The sequence below is a fragment of the Bactrocera oleae genome, chromosome 5 (assembly GCF_042242935.1).
Source record: "Bactrocera oleae isolate idBacOlea1 chromosome 5, idBacOlea1, whole genome shotgun sequence".
Classification (NCBI taxonomy): Eukaryota; Metazoa; Arthropoda; class Insecta; order Diptera; family Tephritidae; genus Bactrocera; species Bactrocera oleae.
The window spans coordinates 46,656,907-46,678,804 of NC_091539.1; the positions used below are offsets into that span (position 1 = coordinate 46,656,907).

The 21,898-nt window shown below is 33.0% G+C and overlaps 1 protein-coding gene and 1 pseudogene across 2 annotated transcripts; one reads left to right on the forward strand and one right to left on the reverse strand.

Annotated features, from left to right (window-relative positions):
- Positions 1-2,631: 2,631 nt before the first annotated feature.
- LPCAT (lysophosphatidylcholine acyltransferase) lies at positions 2,632-21,748 on the reverse strand. Of its 2 annotated transcripts, none has more exons than XM_014232939.3 (11): positions 21,620-21,748; positions 19,291-20,202; positions 7,437-7,582; positions 7,151-7,368; positions 6,800-7,067; positions 5,744-5,881; positions 5,518-5,643; positions 5,054-5,207; positions 4,890-4,991; positions 2,815-2,953; positions 2,632-2,746 (listed from the first exon to the last, which is right to left on the reverse strand). In XM_014232939.3, the coding sequence occupies exons 2-11, from the start codon at positions 19,504-19,506 to the stop codon at positions 2,637-2,639; spliced, it is 1,617 nt and encodes a 538-aa protein (XP_014088414.2). In that variant the 5' UTR covers positions 19,507-20,202; positions 21,620-21,748; the 3' UTR covers positions 2,632-2,636. The 2 variants fall into 2 exon arrangements, with proteins under 2 accessions (XP_014088414.2, XP_014088415.2); XM_014232940.3 differs by lacking the exon at positions 21,620-21,748 and adding an exon at positions 20,316-20,440.
- LOC138857305 (uncharacterized) lies at positions 10,581-11,901 on the forward strand (annotated as a pseudogene).
- Positions 21,749-21,898: the final 150 nt, after the last annotated feature.

The window sequence follows — 21,898 nt, forward strand, 5'->3', positions numbered from 1 at the left end:
GAAAAATATTTTAATTTTTTTTTCTTCAAAAATTGTACAGTGAATTCTTAAGGTGTATAAATACTTGTATAACATTTAAATTTTAAAACAATTGATACAGTAGTTTTTTTTCTAATTCCCAAAAATCCTCTTTTTTTAGACTGTCACACTAGGTGTGACGGTTAATATTCTTCCAATAATTTTCTGAAAATAGTATTTGTATTAATATCATTTTTCTGCTCTCATTGGGAACCAAATCGACAAATACGGTATTCTTTGAAAGATAAGGATTATCGCTATATGACAAGTATAGCCCTTTTGGACATATAATTTTTGGTGTAATTTTTAAAGTTTGTATTTTATCTAGCAATGTGTTTATTTTGAAAAAACAAAACGTATATATTTCATTTTCATATTTCTTTCGCTCATTTATTTCTTATTTTCACATTTTTACAATTCACACTATAACTATAATATCAGTAAATTATTTTCAATAAATATCATACTTATAATTCGAAAATTCAATAAAGCAATGCAATGAGTATGTATGTACTTATAAATACAGAAATCCATAAGTATGTGTGTATTTAATATTGAACACAATACTTGTAGTAATTACAGTAATTGTACAAATTTCAATATGGTCAAGTGTTCAAAAAGAAAAACAAAACAGAAAGAAGTGGCAAAAAATTTCTTACTAACTTGAGACTAATTACTAAAAAAATAATTGAAAATTAGTAAAAACTTAAAGAAGTTGCAACAAAAACTGTATTTATTATGAAAATTAACTCGCGAAAATTATTGAGTTTAACATAAGTACGCTTGCTGGTCCAAAGTTTGGATGCTTAAATCAAAGGCGATGAACAATAAAAAGGGCAAAACCTATGTTATTTTAAGTTGTAACTTATAATAACACTATATGCTCTGTTTGCAACTGCTCGAATGCATTAAGGAGAGATCAGCAATTCGTAAACGAAAACGTAAACGTAAACTTAATAACGTGCAGGCGATGTGCAGTTTTTACATACTTGTACATACATACACTATACGTAAGACATAAGTTTTGTATAGGTTTCTAAAACTATTAGTATTCTTAAGTGCTTGAATGTATACGTCAGGTATTTCCATATATATATATATTTATATATATATTTAATTCATAAATAATATACTTCACATACGTGTATAATATACATAGATATTATTGTATAATACATAATAAATTTGGCCAACTACACATTACGCCTACATTACTAAAAGTCATATAATTCTATTTGTATAATTATATTGGCATTAAATGTAAACGTAGTCAATATTGAACTAATATGCATTATTTTTTCAATGTTTTTTCAAATTTAACTTGCTATCATAAACGCTGATTTCAATTTTAATTAATATAGCTACTGAGAATATAAATTTCACAAATCAAAACGGTTTGCCTCTATTTACGGTAAATATAAATTAAATGACTGCAGCGCACATTGAGCTAAGTAAGGATGACATTTTTACTTAAATTTTAGTTACTTAAATCGCATATGTCTGCCAACACACGTTTTATGTGTGACATAAATATTCTTAACACAAGTACACTCTAGTTAAAGGGGCTATATCCACTTATGAAGTTCAAGAAATCGATTTTTATATGACGAATGTACATGTTTTAAAATATACTCTGAAAATTTTTGTTTAGTCCGGCAAATATTTTCAGAGATATGAGCGTATTTGTAAAATTTTTTAACATAATGTAATCGGCACTAAAATTTTTAAACGCGTTTTTCTGGAAACGCTGTTTTCAGAAAACGATCTCCGAATGATTGAAAGCATACGATTTTTGATAATTTCGATTTTTTAAGCCACTCTGGAGCGTAAATTTATTTTAAAAAATGACTTTTATGGAAAGCCACTGTTATGTCAAATATCAAAATTTTGATTAGTCTTTCGATCATTCATTACCTGTATTCATCTATAGTATTGTATTTTTTTTTTTTTTTGTTTTCGGATTTGAGATAATTTAAAGCAGCGAAATCTTCGTCACAGCCAGAAACCTTTTTTCAGAGGTCTTCCTGTAGATCGGTTTCGGGATCAGGGGAATCCAATATTTTTCAATACGAATCCCCGAATATTAACGAACATTAATTTCTGTAAATGTACATTATTTTTATATGCTTATTAAATAAAATGACTCTACAAAACAATTCACGCAAAAATGCGTTTTTTCAGACGAGCAAGTGGATATAACCCCTTAACCTCGATCTCTCTTCATGCATTATCAAATTTTTGAGGTTATTAAAATACGTCAACTTTAGATTGTCACTCTAAGCTTTGGTTTGTTAAAAAATACACTTGTGTTTTATATTTAATATCAAATTTGCATTTTTTGCTTCTTATTTGCTCAAATTAAACGTTTTTTTTACAATTATAGAAAATGTTTTACTTTTAACTTTGTTAAACTGACGTTTTAAGGGGATTTTTGAAATAATATTTATGAAATTAATACAATTCTCGCTTTGAATTGACATACGTCTGTTGTTTTTGGTTTTAATACTTAAATCCATTATAATTTGAAATTGCAGTACTCATGACAGCAGACATACATACACATCCACACACAAGCGTGTTTCTTTTTCTTTCTTTTATATAATAATTTTTCACTTTTTCTAAATTTGCTTTTTTACATTACCGCCCGCTTGTGTCCGCCTCAAGTGCTCCTGCTTCTTATAAAGGAATTTGTACTGCGGATGATCCTTGGTATAGCGCTCAAACTCATCTTTTACATGAAAAATAATATATATATGATTAATAAATAATAATAATGGTAAAACTTAGCATACTCACCAAATGAAATGCAGCCTTTATTCGTGCTATCGATGGCAAAGAATAATGCATCGCACTTTTCCGGCGTCATTTTACCTGTATGCCTCAGTATGCGTGCGAAGTTTTGACGTGTAATACGTTGTGTTGACTCCGCGTAGAGCTGGGAGGGTATAAATTAATATTACGCATCAAACACAGCGGGCTAACACCCAAAATATTTTATAACTTCAGATAAAGCAAATGAGTTAGTAATGAGAAATGTTTTTTGTAGGAGACTTATCGCGTAGTCGATCAATAAGCGCATGGTGCATATAAATGTGGTGAACATGAGTTAAGTGTTTCAAATAGTATTACACCCCACGTGGGGTAGTTATAAACATTGGAAGGCAACGGAGCCATGTTATTTATATTCATAATTCGAAGTTACACCAATTTAGTCTCAAGTTATGCTTAAACATGATACAAACATTCAAAACTTAAAAATAATCATATTTTGATGAAATCGTAGCAATCGAATGAAGGGGTAAATATCTTGACTAATCCATTCCTAACGTTATACGATTAAAATTAGTTTTAGAAGGTATGAAAATTAAGCGTGTTTTAATTTTAATAAATTAGAGTTAGAATTTAAGAAGTGGAACTGTTAAAAATAGCAGAGGATCGCAACATCTCCTATGCATCGACGCAACACTCGTTGAAGGCATTGATGGCCATCCTGACCTAGGCTTATAACAAGTGTATGGAAAATTAGTTTAAGAGGGGGTTAGGGTTTTTAAATTTTATTATTTTATTTTTAATTGAATACATAATAGTATTGTATTTCAAGAATTGGACCAAACATTTACAAAGTTACGAGTATTTTACACCTGTCTTATGACATGTTTAATCAAATTTTTAAATGTTCAACTCAGTGTAGAATGGGAAGCCTTTGGGAGTATGTTGATCGGTCGCGGCATCTGTCATTTTCTGTGAAGCGATATTCTCCTCTTTTATCGGTAAAATAGTACGTGGATTCGATAGAGAAGAGGTAGAATCGCGCTTTTGACGTTTCTGCCGTGACTTGACAGAGCGGACACTTAAAGAGGCACGAGTCGGTTTGTCGTTAAAAGTGGTACCACGTTCCAGCGGTTTTTCAATATATGTTTTACGATATTCATCTGGTGATGTTTGAATATACGAATCGCGTCTTCTAGATAGCATTCCACCCATGTTTAGAATAAATAAAATTTTAATAAAATTGCTAAAAAAATAAGAACGGAGTGGTTCTCGATGAGAACTTATGCTGTGAAATTTCTGAACCCAACTATGCTAACTTTTAAAAGTTTATTCCTTTTTATACAAAAATATTAGGATTTTTACTGGTATTTTTAGAGGTTAAAAACACAGGTAGCATGATTAACAAAGACACAACTTAATCACTTTCATTGTGCTTCCATGAAGATAGGTTTTGAATATTTTACCTGCGGTGTGTATATCGGCAGAACGATTAGAATTTAGGTATCAATTTTTAATAAGGCTTTCATAACAATTAGCATAATAATAGAAATTTCCCAGTAAAACTTCTAAACATCGCAAAAACGGTAAATCAGAATAAATGTATGTATTCTTGGTGAAATTATACATTTGTAATTTAAAGTATCTCAGAGATAAAGAATTCCATTAATCTCTTTCACCTAACAAATATACACAAGATTCTGTAGTATAGGTGAAACAACATATGACTTGAAACAATAAAATGTATTTTTACTGAAAATTTTTAATAAAAAGTTGATAATTTAATGCTTTTGGAAGTAAATATTATAATGGATAATATATGGTAAGCGCTAGATGTCGGAGAGTTAGTTATAGTTTTGTTAGAAAATTCATTTTACAATAAAAAGTTAGGCGATTTTTTCGCTAAAAATCGAGTTGTTCTCTTCAAACTGTTCTACAAAAATTAAAAACTGTACACACCAAATATGGGTAACAATTTTAAGGAGCGTCTCTAAAATCAATACGAAAAAACTACCGACAAATAAATGAACACACTCGTACAAATGTAGAAATAATGTGTCAATAGAGGTTAAATAAAACAAAATAAAAGGCTTTTTACTTACATTAGCTATGGCACGCAGAAACACGATAATCTCTTCATTCTTTAGTTTACAAAACTGTGAGCATAAAAGAAAACTCTTCAAATTGATTGTGTACTTGTGATGCTGCAAAAGAAAAACAGCGAATAATTCAAGATATATACAAAGAAGATATTTACAAATCTTACATGATCTAGTAAAGCAAAAAGCTGGAGAAGTTGCGAATTTTTGGGATCGATCCGCAGTAGTTCAGCAAAGGTAAATATGTCTAAACGGTCAGTATTGTTTATGCTAAGAAAATCCGCAACTAATTCTTGATCACGCACGGAATCTGGGAGTAAACTGTAAAAATGGAAATTAGGATAAAGCAAAATTAGCGATTGGTAAAAAAAAATGTTAATATATTATATATATTTAAATATAAAACGAAGGATTAAATTAAAAATTTAGAATCCGAACTTCCAAATTCAATAAAAGAAATATAGGGTAATATTTTTACTTGGGATCGTAACTACTGTAGCTTAATTCGAATTAAGCTTATTTGATATTTTGCTCAGAAATAAGAGTGATCATTATGTGATATACAGTTTTTTTTCATTCCTATTGAAAAACGACAAAGAATATAATTTGGCATGCATCTCCTTAAACTTACCCCAAATTGTAAAGCACCCGTTCAATTTCAATAATATCGCCAGGGAAGGGCACACGCATATCTTTGGCACGACTCATTGTAATCACATCTTCGAAAGAGTATTCTGACGTAGGCACACCAAGCGCTCTTTCGGTAGGATGAAAGATGAAAAGAAGAATTCAAATTAATGAAAATTCAAAATGTGCTAAAATAAACATATAACTGTTAAGTCGTATCTCGCACTTACTTAGCCATAACATCTCGCACATTATTCGCATATAAATTCGCATCAGCCTTTTCCTCCTCAGACGGTGTGTACACCGGTAAAAATTCGATTTCACAACGACTATAGAATTGCGACATTGTCATCCAAAGTAGTTTCAGACTAAAAAGTAACAAAATCAATTGAGTATACATATATATATATATATATATATAGAAAATAAAATAAAAAGGTAAAATGTAAACTAATTACTTATCAAATGGAGGATCCTGTAACTTTAAACGCCGTTTAGAGTGGGTGTTTTTTTTTTATGAAGAGCTTTTAAGTCTTAGAAATAAACTCGGTGGTTCGACCTATCAAGAAAGACCACCTCCATGAACTCTTCGTGTTTCTTGTTAGATTTGGTAAAAACAAATCGGGCTCACAAAAATATAATATTCTTTAAATATTTCCGACCAAAGAAGTCTATAGTTAATTAAGACATTATGTCAATGCCTAGTTAGCCTGAAGGATTGCGGAGCGAAGTCGAAGGTAAAAACAATAACCAAATATAACAAGAGAAAAAGTTAAGTTCGCTTTCCTTACGAGAACTTGATTTTGATCGGTCAGTTTGCATGACGTCTGTGTGCTATATGGTCCGATCTGTAATTCATGCCAAATTTCGTGAAGATATTTCTTTAAATAAAATGTTTATCTCAGCTATATGCTAGAATTATCTGAGGTGACCAATTTCTTCAGAGATTGTAGTGTAGCCTTCAATTCCAATTCAAAAATCTATCCGCACAAGAGCTTGATTTTGATCGGTATGTTTGTATGGCAGCTATACTTGTATGCTATAGTGCTCCGATACCGGCGGTTCCGACAAGTGAGCAGCTTTTCGGGGAGGAAAGGACTTCTGCAAATTTTCAGATTGATATCTCAAAAACAGAGGGACTGTTTAGCGTATATACAGACAGACGGATATGGCTAAATAGACTCAGGTCGTCACGCTGATCATTTATATATATACACCCTGTTCAGGAGACAAATATAATAAAAACCGAACTTTAAAATAAATAAAATATTTAAGAGTCAACTTACACGCCTGGACCGTCCCAAGTCCACGTGAATGAATCATATTTGTTAGGATACTTGAGCAATACTGGTTGTATAGGTACGCCTGGATAGAATGCACCAGGCTTAAATTTAATCAATGCCTTGCGATTGGTACACGTGCCCTCAGAAAAGATAACTACTTGTGGCCACTCCTCTTCAGAGCGTGCACGCTCTACAATCTCACGTATCGTATTCTGTCGAGAATTGGGATCCTCGCGTTGCACATAAATGGGTTGGGCGAAATTAATGATTTCTTAGGGATGTACAAATTAGTATATACGTATATATATTTCGTCAAGAAAAATACGACACATTTTAATGGTGAGATGTACTTACTGCCCAACAGAGGTATATCAGAGGTTTCACGCTTCGCCACAATCGATGGTGGACCAGTTGTTACCACAATGATCGAATCAACATACGAAGAGTGCGGCGCCACCACCATGATGGGTGCTTGCTTCGGTGACGCACGTTCGCCAGTCAATTTGACATGATGAAATGTTCCGGCAGCGAAGAGCGTACGCATGGCGCCGGAGGTTATGCGTTGAAATTGTCTGAAATGTGGCAAATCCGTGAAAACTTTAAAAATACATTTGTAATTTAGTGTTTTCGAAATATTTACCTTCGCCAGCCGGTTATGGGGCTCGCCTTTAAATCGTCGAGCGTCAAACCGTACAAGCCGATGCAGGCAAACATCCATGCGGATAGAAGTGAGAGAAGACAGCCGAATACGCGAATCGGCATCAAAAGCACTGTTAGCACGTAAATCTGCAAACAAAAAACAATAAAAATTGTATAAACAAAGTATAAATAAATTTGATTTGTTTGCTTATACCTAAAATACACTGAATGATTTACAATCAGCTGTTCGAAAGAGTGCTGATTATCGCGGAAGCAAAACATTTGTAATTAAAAGTGATTCTTAGAACACTCAACATCGATTAGATAATTTATTTTAACATTTTTACTTCAGCACTGAGAACCTACGGAAGTGTTTAGTTTTAAACCTTCGAACAGATCTTGTGAAAAGATAACAAGAATTATCAATTTCACTGTGCGGAGTTATGACAATATGTCAAAAATTATATCGTCAATTGGGACGACAATAGAACGCTGAATATACTATGAACAAATACCTGAAACCCATGATTCAATACTAATACTAATGAACATTTAACACGTTTCATACCTAAAACATTAACCAAAATGTGTTAAGTCGAGCCATAAAAGATATTGAGATCCTCTGCTATCTCTCTGATACAAACACCACGATTTTCAAGCACTGTTTCTCTAAGTTTGTTCTTTAACATGAGTTATGACCTTCACTGAATGCTTCGTGCCACTCAAATCTTTGTGTTCGTAATAAAGGAGACTCCCCAAAATACTTCTGCAACAAATTCAAATTTTCTGTATCCATGATTCGGTTTCGCGCACAGTTTAAATGGACCAGTCCGGCTCAAATTTTACCCGATGGTACTTATGTACATGGAGCAATATTTACAAACTTCTAAACTTAGAAAAGTAAAAACACCCCACACCCCCATCATTTTAGGAGTACACCTAGAGTGACTAGCTAAAAAAAGTTTATTTTTTTTTTTTAAGAAAACTGCTGCATGAAATGTTTTAAAATTTTGAGGATATATTTATATATGTATATGTAGTTAATGAATATACTTGTACATACTCAAAAAAGTTAAATTTTTACTGAGCTATTCGCTATTTTCCAAGTTACTTAAAAAGAACAGGTTCTCCACTGCTACAGTGTTTGCCGCTTTCATTGTGGTTAATGGCAAAAAATGGAAAAAGCTATTAATCTGTAAGGTATTGAATATGCAATGAGTGATTGTTAATAAAAATTTAAATTTAACCAAATGACAGACTTTGAAATTTTGTTTGAAAATTAGATGATTTTTGGCGAAAAACTGAAGGGTCCACTATATAGAGAATTATATACAAAATAAGCAGAAAAATCAAAGCGATCGGATGAATTGGATTTGAGTTAGAACTGCAGCCAATTTGAAACATGTGGTTTAGAATAAACGCATTTAAAAATAAACTGATCGAGCTGAGCAGCAAGGCGATAACTCAAAAAATATTTGAAATATTAATTGACAATTTGAGTATGTTATTTTTAAAAATATATACTATCGAAATATACAAAACATTTTTCAAATATCACATTAAGTGTGCCCCTTAAGAATATTAATAACATTCAAGAAATTAATAAATGACAAAACGAGCTCGTCAATGAGTGGGTGTATTTCGCATTTTTTTAAAATTAAATTTAACAAAATACGTATTAATAGCTATTGTACACGACCATACATGCGTTCGTAAATAAGTGAAAGAAATGAAAAATCATTGAGACAAAAACATTTTAAAACATATATACATATGTATGTGTGCACATGTATAAGTGTGTCTAAGTAATCACATATAAAAATATGCACAATTTTTTCCATGGAAAATTACATAAATATTCAACCACTGATTGCAAACCAAATTGCTTAATTCCTGAAAAAGAAAAATTACTCATCGATAAGAAATACATACACATTAGAGCGAGTTGATTTACAGGGAGCCAAATATGCGGGAGATGTACTACGGATCATTCTTAACAACTTTGCCTAAGAGAATATGGGTCTAAAACCGATTTCTCGATTTTTTAGTTGAAATTTATTTTTTGTATCCAAATGAAATTTAATATATAGGTGCATTTTAAAATTCTATTGATAATTTGTCGGAATCGGCCTGATCGGGCAACATATATCCCATACAACTGATTACAAAAACGAAATTTCAAGAAACGACACAAATACTTTCGAATAACGTGCAACTAAAGTTTGTTTGCTATTCTTTTTTTAAATTCAAAATATTTGAATACACGTATTTGGGGCTGTATGTATGCATATGCGTGATATAGGTGTACTCGGAAACCCAGAACCTTAAAATAATATCGAAATGCAAAATTCCCAAAAATTATTGTTATAATACGCAATCTATTTTCTCTCAACAGTGGCATGATTGACAAATGTTCTAAAAAATGTGGGTTTTGACTGCTTTCTCTCGAATCAAAGAGTTTCGTATAATGTCATCCTTGACAGCACATCAATACACATATTGTTTATAGACATGTGAATGCTTTTAAATCTGATTTCACTACCTCAAAGTTTATGTGTGTGCTTTCCGATATGTTTCAACATTATTACGTATGTATGTATGTATCTAGATATGAGTCTTAAAAATTTGTCATAAAAACACTTGCTCATGTATGTGCATTTCGGTATAGAGCATATGCGCGTGCAAAAAAAGTTTTAGAACACATGCACGTACAAATTATAAACTTAAAACAAGACAAAACGTTGACTTCGGTTGCACCTTCACAAATACAAAGGCTTCTTACAAAAACTTGATTTCGATCGTTCAATTTGTATGGCAGCTATATGATATAGTAATCCTATCTGAATAATTGCTTCGGAGATTACATTGTTGCCTTAGAAAATAACTCATGCCAAATTTCGTGAAGATACATCGTCAAATGAAAAAGTTTTCCATACAAGTACTTAATTCCGATTGTCCAGTTTGTATGGCAGCTATATGCTATAGTGATCCGATATCGGCCGTTCCGACAAATGAGCACCTTCTTAGTGAGAAAAGGACAGGTGCAAAATTCCAGATCGATAGCTTGAAAACTGAGGGAGTAGTTTGTATATATACAGTCAGACGGACATGGCTAAATCAACTCAGCTCGTCGGGCTGATCATTTATGTGTATATTTATAGGGTCTCCGACGTTCCCTCTGGCTGTTAAAAACTTCGTGGCAAACTTAAGAGCAAGAGAACAATTACTAAACTGCTTGGACACCTATGGTTTGGAGCTAGAGCAGTTATACTCCAACACTATCGACAATGAAGCCAATATTGTCAAGGCAAGCAAAATACTGCAGGATGTGCTGGAAGCTAGAATCTTGCAAGAGTCGGATACTGCTGTAGATGAAGAAGAAGTATTACAAAGAATAATTGAGTTCGTATTTTCCATAGTAATATGCGTAGCTCATATGCTACAGCTTGCTGCTGATGACTGAAAACAGTTGGTCCTTCATAGGAGGAATGTAGAACGCTAATAAAGCGAGTTCGTACATTAATTCGTGCGGAATGTAGCAATACCCAAATGCCTGTACTAGACGACTTAACGCGTTGGAACTCAACATATGTCATGGTTCCTTCCCTTCAAAAATCTAATGCACTGACATAGAAGATTTTCACTGGGATTTTGTATCGAATTTCGTTAAAGCTTTCCAACCTCTGGCATCTGTGCATGCAAAGCGAACAATATATTTTTTGAGATTTTTACAGAGATTGGTTGTCGTGTCAATTGGAGTGAAGTGATCTTGATACTACAGTCTCATACGCTGCACAACTACTTGATGCCATGAAAACCCGGAAACAACAACTAATGGACAATAATGCATTTATTACGGCATGATATTTATATCCGCGCTTTAATTTTCAAGGCTCTATTATGTTGACTGCACAAGAGAAATTAAATGCCGAGGTATAAAAGTTACATTTTTTAAATTTTTACTAACACAATTTTACTTATTTAAAATCATCTAATAAAAACTTATGAAAATATGCTGCGGCTGCAAGATCACATGCCGTTCAGTCCTCAAAATCGGAATCTACAGCATACTGATCGTTTGCCTTCTACATCAAGCCACTGCCCCGAAAGACATAATTGTGAAGAGCTGATGCAGACGACACGTGAATCGGAAGTAGTTCCAAATTTTCGACATGGGTTAAAGGCATTTGCGAGTGGAAGAAAGCTGTCTTTAGACACTGATATATTGTGCTACTGGAAGACATACTCCCTAGATAATGAGCTCAGAAAACTTGCTGAAGTCGTTTTAGCTGTTCCAGCAACCCCGGTTTCAGTGGGCATTAAGCGCTTTATCACTAATTTTAAGTAAACATGGTTCAAAAGTAAACGATGCTACCGTTAATAATGTACTTATTACAAAACTAAATTTCGATTTGTTGCACTTCACAGAAAATGATATAAATTTGGCTACTTCACATTGCAATTAGTGCTTGTTTTACTTTTATTATTTTACGAATAATAAACATTTCTAATTTCTTCTTATCGTTGAAGCAAAAAAGATGTTTAATTTAAGTTCATAATGTGCATGTGTATTTAATCCGAACATTTGTTAAAAACGCACGTGAGCAAGTGCTTTGTTCACATAAAGGATGTTCGTAACACCTAAACCTAAACAAGATAGTTATAGAGTTATATGTGTTTGTATATAATATAAATAATCAGAATGACGAAACGAGTTGAATTCCAGATTACTGTATGTCCGCCCGCCGGTCCATACGTACAAGCTTTTACTTGAATAAAACTTAAGATATCTTGATGAAACTTTCCTTCTTTGGCACTATAAAAAAAGTCGGTGCAGTAGATGGACGGAATCGGAGTACTGTCCTGCCCATAAAATGCCGTTAATCGAAAAACTTTAAAACGCCATAACTAAGCCGTAAATTAAGAGATCAAACTATAATCGCAGTAGAGAAGGGCATCTGTGGCTTGCCTGCCTAATAAATTTAATGTAAAGGGTGTATTTTTTAGACGTGTAGTTTTCTATGAGATAAATATTTTTTCGGAGTTGGTCCTTATGACAGTTATTTGATGATGGGGTTAGGGATACTCAGAAATTTCAAAAAATCCATTTTTTTGGCATTTTTGTTATGTTTAATATCTTGAAAATATTCTCTGAAAATCCGATAATTATTTTTTGAGTTATTCGACAAATAACAAAGAGCGCTTGGGCACTTCAAAGCGCTCGGGAACGGGTAGCTAGCACTTAAATGCGTTTTTCTCAAAACTATGTTTTTTGATGACAACTGTAACTCGAATACCGCTCAGTAGATTTTAATGAAATTTATACAGCTTTTAGAAAACATAATAAATTCGGGCCTGATCGAAGAATCGATAAAATAACATGATGTAATAGCAAAAACAATTTACTGAAAATTCTCATGTTGTCTTGCCTCTGACTACCCCGAACCCCTTATATTCAATTTGGTTTGTCATTTTATAATGAACAGACTTACCACGGAACAACGGTTGCAAATTGTGCAAATTTATTACCAAAATAATGGTTCGGTTCGCGCGCTAAGTCGGTAATACGAGCAACCATGGATTGGTTTCGCACTACATTTACCCCAGTGGATTAAGCGCAATTTCAGAGATGACGTACAGTGCTCGCCGAAGACGTTATTGCTGCTTTAGGCCATCCGCTTTGTGAAAGATTTTGCGGAAGGATCTTGGTTTGCGGGCTTACAAAATCCAACTCGTGCAAGAATTAAAGCCGAACGACCATTAAGCGCGTGGAAATCAATAGGAAACGCTATAGAGCCGTGTTTAATGACATTTTCGTGCCTGAATTGAATAATACTGATGTGGACGACCTTTGGTTTCAACAAGACGGCGCTACATGCCATACAGCCAACGAAACAATCAATTTATTAAGGGGAACTGTGAGCGCATTGTCTCACGTCGTGGACCTGTCGCGTGGCCGCCAAGTTCGTGCGCTTTAACACCGCTGGACTTTTTTTTTTGTGAGGTCATGTGAAGTCGCTTATTTGCCCGACATCATTAATAACTATATGCGTTTTATTTCTTCTTGAAAAACACATGTCTATAAAACACCATATACATATCTCACAAACTACTAAAGCTATATCAACTAAATTTGCCCTAGAGAATATTGAAAACTACTAAGTCCGATAAATCACCAAATAAAAATCTTCATAGTAGCCGTTTTCAAAGTTGGAGAATTCACCTTTAGGTTCCTATGTTTCATTAAATACGCTAACATTTTCAAATTTGGTGCTTGAAATTTCGAGATCCCGACGCTTTATGCTATACCATAGTGTGAAAATGGCCGAAATCGGTCTACTGCCACGCCTACTTCCCATATATAAAATTTTTATTAAATTCCTTTATTTTACAGTATTCTGGTTATATGTAGTAAAGCCAAAACTGTATATAATGGATCAATGCTACCCCTAGCACCTATATACCTGTATATAAGAACAAGAACTTTTGGCTGGATTCCGACCATATATATCGGTCAATATGTAAGATATTTTAATATATATTTCAAGCCTTATGTCTTCCAAATTGCGGGAGTATATCGCGACTGTTCTTGTTTTTTTGTCCAACACTGTATGTACCATACTTATATAGAATGTATAGTAGAGCTCTTGGTATTCGAATAATCGACAACCGGATTAACCGGATATGGCATTATTCGAATAATGTTCGGTTTGCAGTTCGGTTTCAAAAAAAAAAAAAAAAATCAATGGCTGCTTGAATTCCAAACAATTTTCTTTTATTAAAATGTTCAAAGCAGAGCAACTAATTGATGGTCGTAGTAATCAGACTATTCGAATAGTATTAATCGGTTAATATTCATACGAACGGTTACAAACCGGATATTCGAATAATCGGTTTTCAGGTTATTCGAATAATTTTAAGAGCCCTAATGTATAGCATATACAAGTACGTACAGTATTGAAAAAATAATAGAAAAAAGCTGGTTGAATTCACTGGCTTCAAATATTTTGTAACAAAATTAAAGTAATATTTATTTAATTTTTGTGTTTTAACATAGATATGAGTATACTTCATTATAAGGAATAAAGGAGTTTTTTAATTTTCTGTTAGCCTGTTTTTATAAATTATCTTATTAAAATTCATATGTAATTAATATTTACTGGTGCAGCCTTTATTTTTTATAACTGCATATTGGCACTAGTTGAGGGATCAATGACATAACACTCGCATTTTACCTTTTCCAAAGTTCTTCCTTATTTTTCGGTTTAAAGCCTCCGATTCTTTTTTAATATCCTTCACAAGTGTTCGGATTTAGGTCAAGGGATTGGGTTGGCCACTCCATTACATTAATTTTTTGGTCCTGGAACCTTTTCTTAATAAGTTTTGAAGAATGTATGGGGTCATTAGCCTGCATTAACTCCCATTTGAAGGCCATTTTTTCCTCAGCATATGGTAGCAGCACCTTCTCTAGTATATTAACGTAGTCTATAGAGCACTCATTTTTTCTTTTATCCAGAATATTGGACCAACTTCTGAGGCAGAAAAGCATCCACATAGCATGATATTAACTCCTCCATGTTTGACAGTTTTTATGGTGTGTTTAGGATCGAAGGCAGTATGAATTACTTTTTTTTTTTGACGTCTTACATATATTTTTCCATCATATCCGAACAAATTAATTATAGTTTCAGTTTCAGCACGTCATTCCAATTTGACGTATTATGTGTGTCCAAAGACAATCTTTATACGATATTTTTGTTGCTTAGCAATGGAACTTTTCTAGCTGAACGTGCCTTCACATACTTTTAAATTAGTCTTTTCCGTATAGTCAGACTGGACACTGATCCCTGCAAGGTATTCTTGAAGTCCTTTGATAAAAAAAACTATGTTTTTTGTACGATTCAAAAGGTCATCAAACTTCCTCGCTTCCTGTTCCGTTTCTCCGGTGTGTCTTTAAAGTGAACTGCAGAAAACACTTTTTAACAGAGCAGTGCATTAACTCAGCAATTTCCCTAATTTTTTTTCGTTTTTAAGTTTTTTTTTATAAATTCCGTACTACAACAATATGGTTTTAAGCACAGGTGTGGATGCTTCTGTTATTTTTTCCAACAGGGTATGTATTTATGTACCCAAAAAAATTGTTTTAAAAATAAAATTAAAAAAAAAGAAATATCAAAAGTAAATCCTATATATTTGAGCATATCTACTAGGCATGTGTACCTACATACATACCTTATAGACATGTTTAGTGGTTTAGCTCGTGGCACAGTAAATACATACATACATGAGTCTTGTTTTATTTTTAAAAATATATCAGACTATACTTATAAATATACATAAACATGTGTGTGCAAATTTTTCTTTCCGCTTCGTTCATGTCATGGTGGCATCGCAAAACCAGCCGGCATACACACGCGTAGATATGTATGTACGAGTATTTGCACATTTGCACAATCAATGTCGACATTGAAAACAGCAGTGAAAGACAAAAAGCAGAGACAAATTAAAAAATAAAAATAAATAAAACAAACTTTGAACTCAACGGAAAAGCCCAAGTTTAATACAGAATACCGCCTAAAGGTATGGTATTCGGTGAGTCCTCGAAGGGCTGCTATGTAACGTAATCGGACTTCAACATTACAACAACACTAGCTGAGGCGCTGAATGCAGACAAGTGCATTTGTCGTAAGCAAAGAAACTGGTGGATATTTGCATGCTTAATGCAAGAAATGTGGGTCAAATAAGTAAAAGCTATTTGTTTTTTTTTTCATTTCATTGACCGACATTTCTTATTGCAAACTTGGACTTGGATGCCTGAAGAGATCAAGTGGTTTGGTATTTTCGGCCACTACGAGGTCAAGATATAGAAATATAAACTCAAGGTGGGTACCAAACAAGACCAACAGATTTAATATACCATATATATATAAACTAGTCGCTCGAAGCAATAAAATTTTTTTCTATTTTATATTCGTGTGAAGTTTGATCTCCATATATCAATTAAAGTAAAAAGAGAGCTAACATCAAAAATACGGAATTGTTGAAAATGTCGCAGACGTGTTTTGGGGAGTTTACTTTATCATGAAAACAAGTATTTTATTTGAGTGGTACAAAGCACTCAGTAAGGTCGTGAAGTCGAAAAGGTTAAAGAAACAGTCCAAAAGTTAGCCTAAATCGAAAAAAACAAGCTTCATACAGCCGAGGTTTATAACAAGTGTATGGAAAATTGGATTAATTGCTATATATTATCTGCGAAAACTCTTTGCAAAGTGGGCAAGCTCCCAATCAACCAAAAATAGCAACGAATTTTTGACCTGGCTTCCAGCGACTACTTTCGCTCCTTATGTCTCAAAGGAAAAATAATAGGCAATCGTAGAGTAAGATTGTATGGCAGCTAAATGCTATAGTGGTCCGATATCGGCACTCCGACGAATGTGCAGCTTCTTGGCGAAATTTCAGATCGATATCTTAAAAACTCAGCTCATCACGCTGATCATTTATGTATATATTTTATATGGTCTCCGACGTTTGATTCTGGGTGTTACAAACTTCGTGGCAAACTTAATATACCCTGTTCAGGGCATAAAAAAACTGGAACCCCGACATGATGTTAAGTCTGCCCAGTCAGAACGGATTTTTATCCGGCCAAACACTGTCAACACTGGACTGGATTATCAACATATCTTCTGCCAAAAAATAAGCAGTATGTAACAAGTTATTAAATAAAGTATATGTTTTTTTTTATCGAGTATTTGACCATATTCTTCCAACTGTTAACACTAGTAACTACTGATACTATCATTTTTGTGAACTAAGCGAAACAGCACCAGAGTATATTATTAGCATTTTTATCGTAGACAACAGACTCACCAAGTGGTCTCACACTAGGTGGTCGAACAGTTAGTTCGTTTGTTTTGCTAAATTGCACGGAATTTAGGTGCTTTAGTGAGCTTACCAGATGTTACTAGTTTTGCTCTAAAAAACATAAATAAGCAAGAACAAAAAACGAAAGTGAAAACAACATGCAACAGAAAACAAATCGTATGATCTGATGATGCTAAATCTAATTTAAACACATTAGTGTTAAGCACTCACTTATTAGTAGTCAACGAGGGGTGGCACTTTTGTGTAAGCATGACGAAGTTGCTATATAAATTAACGGTCGCATTGAAGTCCGAGTGCGAGTTTATGATGTCAATGATAATGCAACTGGTGCACATTTGTATTCCTAGTATGAATTTGTCTACTAAATTTAATTGTACCAGCCATTGAGGAAAATATGAAAGTTTTCCTCATTAATTTCGAAATACTAAGATAAAATCGAAAGTGTTTCTGCAGGAATCTCTGGATATACAACAAATAATCAGATAAAGAAATAAAGACGATATGCAATAATTTCTTTCGAACAAGAGTTGAATAGAATACAAGCAATAATGGGTACTATAAATCTCAAAGTATAAAACCGGATTTTTGAGAAATGAAGTCTCTCTGAGACTCTTTGGATACAAGGTGCGTCCTAAAAATAGCCGCAGTTTTTGGCTATAGAATAAAATGAGCATTATACTACCTTTGAGAGTAATTATTGATTAAAAATGGGATCCACAAGACTCAATACAACGTTTGGCACGATCAATAAGAGCATGTAAAGATTTGCTTATTTCATTTATAGGAATGCTCTTCAGAACCTCGGTTACGGCAAGTTAATTTTAAGTTTTGGAAGAGAAAATTGCCACATTGTGATAGATCAGGCGAATATGGCGGATGGTTGATGATGGAAATCCGATCTATCACCAAAAACTCGTTTACTTTTTTGGTCTTCATTTAATTCTTGTGGAACAAAATAGAACAAAACGCGCACTTTTAGCCAAATCTTCAGTTTAAATTCGCCAAATAGCGTTTTTACTTGTATTTAATCCCTCAGCTAACATTCTGGAATTCTGGTAGTAAAATTTGCAGCGATACCAATAATTTCACGGACTTTTTACACCAATTCAGCACGATTAACAGCTGTCATTTAAATCCTCACGACCATTTTTAAATCGTGCAAACCACGTATAAACTTGAGTACGACTCATACACAACATAAACTTTTTTTTATCAATTCATATGTTTCAGCGAATTTTTATTTATTTATTTTTTTTTTACCTTAAAAAACATTTTATATTTGTTTTTGGTAAAAATGGAGTTGCGGTGCCAACCTCATACTATTCTAGTAAAAATGGAACAATTGCACACCTTTTCTTTAATTGAAATTGTTATAACTTTAACATTTGTCCAATTTAAATGACGTTAGGTGCGTTTGAAAGAAGATGAATGTATCTTTTCATCTCAATTTATATGCGGCATGTTGTATGATTTAAATATAAAGTGCGGTTATTTTTTGGACACACCTTGTAGTGGGAAGTTTTTTCCCACACTTTGAAAATAACTACATATATATGTTATCATTACTTAATTATACGTTTTGAATCAACTTTAATGTTATAATGTATATTTTTATATAAATTTTTTTACAAATTACAGAATATTTCTAAAAAAAAATGCTGCGGAATCAATTAACCGATGAGACGGGTTTCTTTCATATTTTAACATAAATTCCTTTCTAATGAAGTACAGCGAGTGGACTTTAATGTTTCACTTTCGTTTACAACTAAAAATAAACGCTAATTTCGCTGAATTTGACACTAAATTACATACAAATAGCTCTATTGAATATAAACAAATAAGAGGCGATGACTCAAATATTTTTTTAACACGCCACTTATGCATAGCATCAACCTATTATTTACTAAAATCTAATTAAATTATCCGAATATATCTACAAATTATGATTAACATTATTAAAACGTACTCACCTTTGCTAAATCGATGTTATTCTCGATTTGCAAACGATGAACAAATGGATTTATGTAGTTGTATCCGGTTGATGACCAAGCATCTTCCTCAGAGTCTGTTTTTTCCATAGTGTGATTTAAGTCTGCGTTATTCGCATCATTGGAAATGTGACCGTCGGCTTCGGCATCGTTGGATGCCGCGTTGTTACGCTTATTTTTAAATGCTGATGTTGTCATACTTTTGTGGTGGGGTCAGTGGTGGTGGGATATTATTTTACTTTACTTTATTCTTCTTTTTTACCGGAACAATGTTTCCTGTCACTTAATTAGTATATATTAGTAGAGCATAAACACACTGACTAGACCGATAGTAACCGAATAAAAACAAGTTTGCAGAAGAATTAAATACTTTAATTTGAATAAACAATTTTTTTTTTGTTTTTCTCAATTTCTTTGTTATCAGTTTTCTGTTAGTTTTTTTGCGACGCGTCAGCACATTTCACTTTACAGCATTCACTACCACGCTAATGTTAATTACTTTCTCATATTTATTAGGCAAAGCTGGCGAATAGTGATTCAACGGCGTCGACACGCCGACCGACTCTTGGATACTGATAACTTTGAATTGCGTTGGCGTCAACTCTTGCCAGCAATGTTATACTTGGTGAGCGACGCTTTGAGTATGTTGACTTCTGGATGGCGCTTGCGCGCTCAGCTATTGAGCGAGAAACACTGGATCTGACTATGATTGCTCACAAGTTTCGCACTAACTGAATGCTCCTCAGCTGTTCTACTATATCAGACCGTTAATCCCTCAGTTGATACAAACATTTACTCTTGCATTGATTCGTTCCGTTTATAATTTTTTTTCTTGGTCCCTGCGCGATTATTTATTCATATAAGTAAGTAGTAACGATTTCAAGAAAACAGCGTCTGAAATACAAAGAGGAATTATCATTGAGTTGAAATTATAAATAAATACAAACAATTCAAAACTAGATTTTTGATAGATATTTTGTTTAAGCTTTTCGAATCCTAAGACAAACCATTATATTCAGAAGGGGCCATTTCAAATTTTACTATGGCTGATATAAAATTTAGTTTTTCGGTTTAGTTTCATAGTTATAAACAATTTGGAAAAATATTTTCATATACAAAAACATGCCACTTTCATAGAAATTTTCTCCATGACGTTTAAATTTTCTCCACGACAATTAAAATCAAGAAAAAATGTTAACTTCGGCTGCACCGATGCTATGATACCATACCCTTCGCAGGTACATTTCTTATAGAATAAAAGGGTATACAAAGATATTTTATTGTTGGCAAACAAAACGCCAAAATTACGCCACTGGTGTTCGAACTAGAAATGAACCTCGAACATTGTTATTAACATCCGATTTGATGAAATGAATTATGCACCCTTAAACAACAATATGTCTGTCAAAAGTCACAAAAGAGTTGATAAGAATTTCAAATAGCGCGATTACCTAGACCTAAGTACGCACGTACTAAAATAAAAAATTATAATATATTTTCAAAATCTAGACAAATTCAGTAAAAATTTTATGCTCTCAAAGAATGACGACAGAGAATAAATGAAAAAAATTATGTTTTTATACATTTATTACGTGCAAATAACCCACGTTGTGCTACAAAAGCAGATTGTACTGTCAACAAAATATTTACAGCCACAAAATAAACTTTGCTAATTGCTATCTAAACTCACAGGGTTGATAAGCAAGCGCACATGTTTGTACAATTGTCGCTATAAGCTTTTCGTGCCTCATAGCATCGATTATTTGCAAATAAAATGTATGGCTTAAAAATTAGCCGACAGGTGCTATTCAGTCACCTCAGTGCTGGAATGAATTATGACGTCTTATTGGGAAATATATACTGATTATTGAATATATACTGATCAATTATACAATAATGCTGACAATTAGGTGACAAGAAAATTCCTTGGTAAACATATAAAAATCCAATGTTTACATTCACATGCATATTAAATTTTCTAAATTCAAAGCACATGTGGATAAGAAAATTACAAAGAAGCACGATATGCACTAATAAACACAAGACCATTTATTTGAATATTTACGATATGTGAATAACAAAACCGCAATCAAATTACTTGTATATGAATCATTTCTTTCATACACCTTAAATTCAATTTTCGCAAATTAAGAAAAAAGAATCCAACTCGCTATCGCCATTGTAGCCACAGCGTCGCCAAAATATTCCAACTTTATTCCAGAAAAATAACGATACTTAATTGTTATTTTTTTAAGGCTAGTGAAGTTTTTGGAACAGTCTAAATTAAACTAGTAATATCCACTGAACTCACCAAATTGTTTAATCTCTTCAATATGATTAAATTATGCTTTCACAATTTCTTCGCATTCTTTAAAAATCAAACACAATTTGCGACATTCCACAATTGTGCCAATCTTTTTCTTGCTCTTGTTCTACTTCTCGCGCTTCTTCCTTCTCAAATATTTGGTAATTTATGCGTTGCCACAGTATATAAGTGGTTAAAAAAACTCAAGTTAAGAATGAGTAATTATTATTTGCAAACTATGTAATATTTAGTATTATATAATGTATTATATATATAATATAGTAT